Source organism: Loa loa (genome assembly GCF_000183805.2).
Source record: "Loa loa unplaced genomic scaffold supercont3.320, whole genome shotgun sequence".
In the NCBI taxonomy this organism is placed as follows: Eukaryota; Metazoa; Nematoda; class Chromadorea; order Rhabditida; family Onchocercidae; genus Loa; species Loa loa.
Genome location: NW_018108500.1, coordinates 69,654 through 72,978, shown reverse-complemented (window position 1 = coordinate 72,978; position 3,325 = coordinate 69,654). Strand labels below are relative to the sequence as shown.

Here is a 3,325-nt window from a genome sequence, read left to right as displayed (position 1 = left end):
ATATATATATATATCAATGTTATGCTACACGTTACACGTTATATGTTATATGTTACACATTATACGTTATATTTTACACGTCACACGTTACACGTTACTTTTATACATTTAAAGTAATCTTCAGGAAATTTTTTTTTTTACATCAAATTTTCACATATATATATATATATATATATATCTTTTTTTCTTTTCTCTACTTATCGTTCTCTCATATTTTGTGTTTTGTTTTAAATATTTGAAAGGAAAAAAAAAAAGACGGAAAAAAAGGAAAAACCGCCGGAAACTCATCAAGTTGAAAAATGAGAAGAATTTGCGAAAAAATTAAATGGATTTTCAATTTGTCATCTGCGTATTCAAGTATGTATCTTTGTATGTGTATGTATGCATATGTATGTGTACATGTGTGTATGTATGTGTATGTGTGTATGTGTTTGTGTGTATGTGTGTATGTATATGCGTATGTGTATAAGTGCATATGTATATGTGTATGTGTATGTGTGTATGTGTGTATGTATGTATGTGTATGTGTGTGTGTGTGTGTGTGTGTGTATGTATGTATGTTGCATCTTACTGATCGCATTTCATAATAAATAGTATGAAAATTAAGGAGACAAAGCATAGATGAGAAGAAATAGGGAAGAGTTACGTTACACATCAATTCCTGATATTATTATTATCCACTTTGTTGCACAAATAAATATCGGAAAACATTTGAGATTTTCAACATTTTTTTTTTTTCTCAAATTTATCCCTAAATTAAATGTTTTAATTGAAAAAATTTATTTTTAAGAATTGAAATTTTTATTATTTCTAATTTTATATTCTTTTAGTACTTTTATTTATTCATTTATAGAATTTTTTGTTTTTTCTATTTGAAATTATATTATTATTCGTTATCAAATTTCAGTAATGAGGAAAATCTTTTTTTTTTCTTTGTTGTTTTAATTTAATTTAATTACATTTGTTTCATTATATTTGTTATTGAGAAGTGATATGAGCAAAAAAAAAAAAAAAAAAAAGAGAGAACGAAACATATTGTTGCTACTTTAATTAGCTATTAACTGACCAATAACTAATAATTCGATAATAACAATGATAAAAATAAGATGATAGTAATGATAATAACAATGATGATAACAACAACGATTATAATATCTAATATTGATAATACACAATAACAATAAGGCATAAGGCATTTATAATCGATATATTCTATAATTATCAGTTATCAAATATTATTTTCAATATTGATCGATTTAATTGGATAAGTAATTAGCGAGTAATTTTTATATGTTTCATGAAAATAAAATCATATTTTGGATGCAATTTAAATTTAAAAAAAAAAAATTACGTTTTTTTTTTTCTTTTTTTTGCAGCATTCGATGATTGAATTTAAATGAAATTGGAAATTATTATATTCTATTAGGCAATATTTTTGATCATCGTGTGAAATAAAATTGAGGAAATGACGACAATCAAACACATCTCAAGTAGGTTTCATCTTAACTTATTTCTTTATTTTTTTTTTCTTTATTTTTCAATTTCATTACAACTATTTTTGTCTGATTCTTTCTCTCTCTCTCTCTCTCTCTTTCTGCCTTCTTTTCCTTCAATTTTTCTTTCTGTTAATTGATAATATTTTGTTATCAAAATTATGATGGTAATTTTTAGCAAACTAATTTAAATAATGCTTCCTTTTTTTCGTGTTTTTTGTTTTTGTTTATTTGCACCATACAATTATCATAAATATTATAAATTATTTGGATGAAATTCATTTGAAAAAAGAATTAAAAAATTGATATAAATGATAACTTGTAGTTTATCATATCACAAAGTGATAATTTTATCTTAATAATACATTTATCAGTTATTTATCGTTATCATTATCACAAATTTCATTATACATCTCTGTATAAATATGATGCTTTGAAGGTCTTTTTTTTTCTCGTAAATATTTACATTTTGCAGTTTTTCCTTTTTTCTTTCGTTTCTTTTTTGTTTTTTTTTCTCCAATAATCCGTCTGTAATTTGCAGCAGAAAATAGGGAAAATGAGGGAGAGAAATGGGAAAAAATAAAATAAAAAATTTAAAAATAAAAAGAAAAAGTACTTTTATAATCAATAAACGACCAAAGTTGTTTATGCTTAGATAAGCTAATGGAATGCATAAATTAATGCAAAAATAGATTTTTTAATTAATTATTGAGATTTGCAAATCAATTACTACAAGAATTAAATAGCTTCCATGTGATATGATATCAAAATATTTTTATTTCTCCTCTTTTCACCCCTCTTCTCTCTTTCCTTTGTTTTTTCTTTTTCTCTCCCTCTCTCTCTGCTCTTCTTTCTCTCGTTATTTTTCTTTCTCTCTCTCTCTCTCACATCAGCACTTCTTTTAGCTCATCCTTCCTTTTTCTCCCTGCTCTAAAACTAACAAATAAAAGCAAAACATTGTGAAAGGATGAACTGTTTAAAGAATAGGAATTAAAAAGTGAATTTTTCATTCCCTACAAATTTATTCAGTAAAATGATAAATCGTTTTTCAATTTCCTTTTTTATTTTTGTTTTTTCCAATGTATACTTGAATAAAATATCATCCTTTCAAAGGGAAAGAGACAATAAAGCGGAAAATTTTATTTGATCCAAAATGATTATTCTTTCAAAATATAATAAATTCAAACTTTGTAAATTATTAAATCCCTTCATTCTTTTATAGCTATTAATAAATGCAAAAGTATTTAATAAAAATATTATATAATATGATATACAAATATTCCATTCCTTTTTTTTCCTTTTATTCTCAAAGAAATTTTATTAAATTTGAAATTTTTCGAAAAAATTTTTTTCTATTGCCATAAAATTTTCCTTTCTCTCTTTCTGTCTTCTTTTTCTTTAAAGAAAAAAAAGAAAACTTAGAGAAAAATTTAATTTGATTTATTATGATTATACGTAATAATGCTAAATTTTTACATCTTTTCACGACAATATTCCTTTGTTTTCTTTTCTTTTTTCTATGATATTTTTATTAAAATTGAAAATAATTTTTAGGTAATTTAAAGTTTTATTTTTTCTATTATAATAATAATATGTGATAATAACAATGATGAAAAGAGGACACGACGTCCTTACTACTGCTCTATTTTACAATAACTTCTTATTTTTCATTTTTTTAAATGTTAAAGTAATTACATAATGATAATAGCAACAACAAATAGCAATTAGTGCAACAATATTCCAGCTGTTGTTGTTGTTGCTGTTGTTGTTGTTGTTGTTGTTGTTGTTGTTGTTGTTGTTGTTGTTGTTGCTTGTTGTTGTTGTTGTTGTTG

At 23.7% G+C, this 3,325-nt stretch overlaps 3 protein-coding genes across 3 annotated transcripts in view; 2 read left to right on the top strand and 1 right to left on the bottom strand.

Moving 5' to 3' along the window:
• Positions 1-252: 252 nt before the first annotated feature.
• On the bottom strand, positions 253-727 carry LOAG_13828 (hypothetical protein; the record flags this gene model as incomplete). The annotated part of the gene is made up of 1 exon (XM_003149333.1): positions 253-727. A coding segment is annotated over exon 1 (402 nt), but the record flags the coding sequence as incomplete, so codon positions are not given.
• Positions 728-1,469: 742 nt separating this feature from the next.
• Positions 1,470-3,325, top strand: part of LOAG_07937 (hypothetical protein) — a 16,699-nt gene continuing 14,843 nt past the window's right edge. Inside the window, exon 1 of the mRNA XM_020447574.1 lies at positions 1,470-1,490. The gene's annotated coding sequence lies outside the window, so the exon portion shown is untranslated. The remainder of the gene's footprint in view (positions 1,491-3,325) is intronic.
• LOAG_13827 (hypothetical protein) lies at positions 1,481-2,438 on the top strand (the record flags this gene model as incomplete). The annotated part of the gene is made up of 2 exons (XM_003149332.1): positions 1,481-1,624; positions 2,257-2,438. Coding segments are annotated over 2 exons (315 nt in total), but the record flags the coding sequence as incomplete, so codon positions are not given.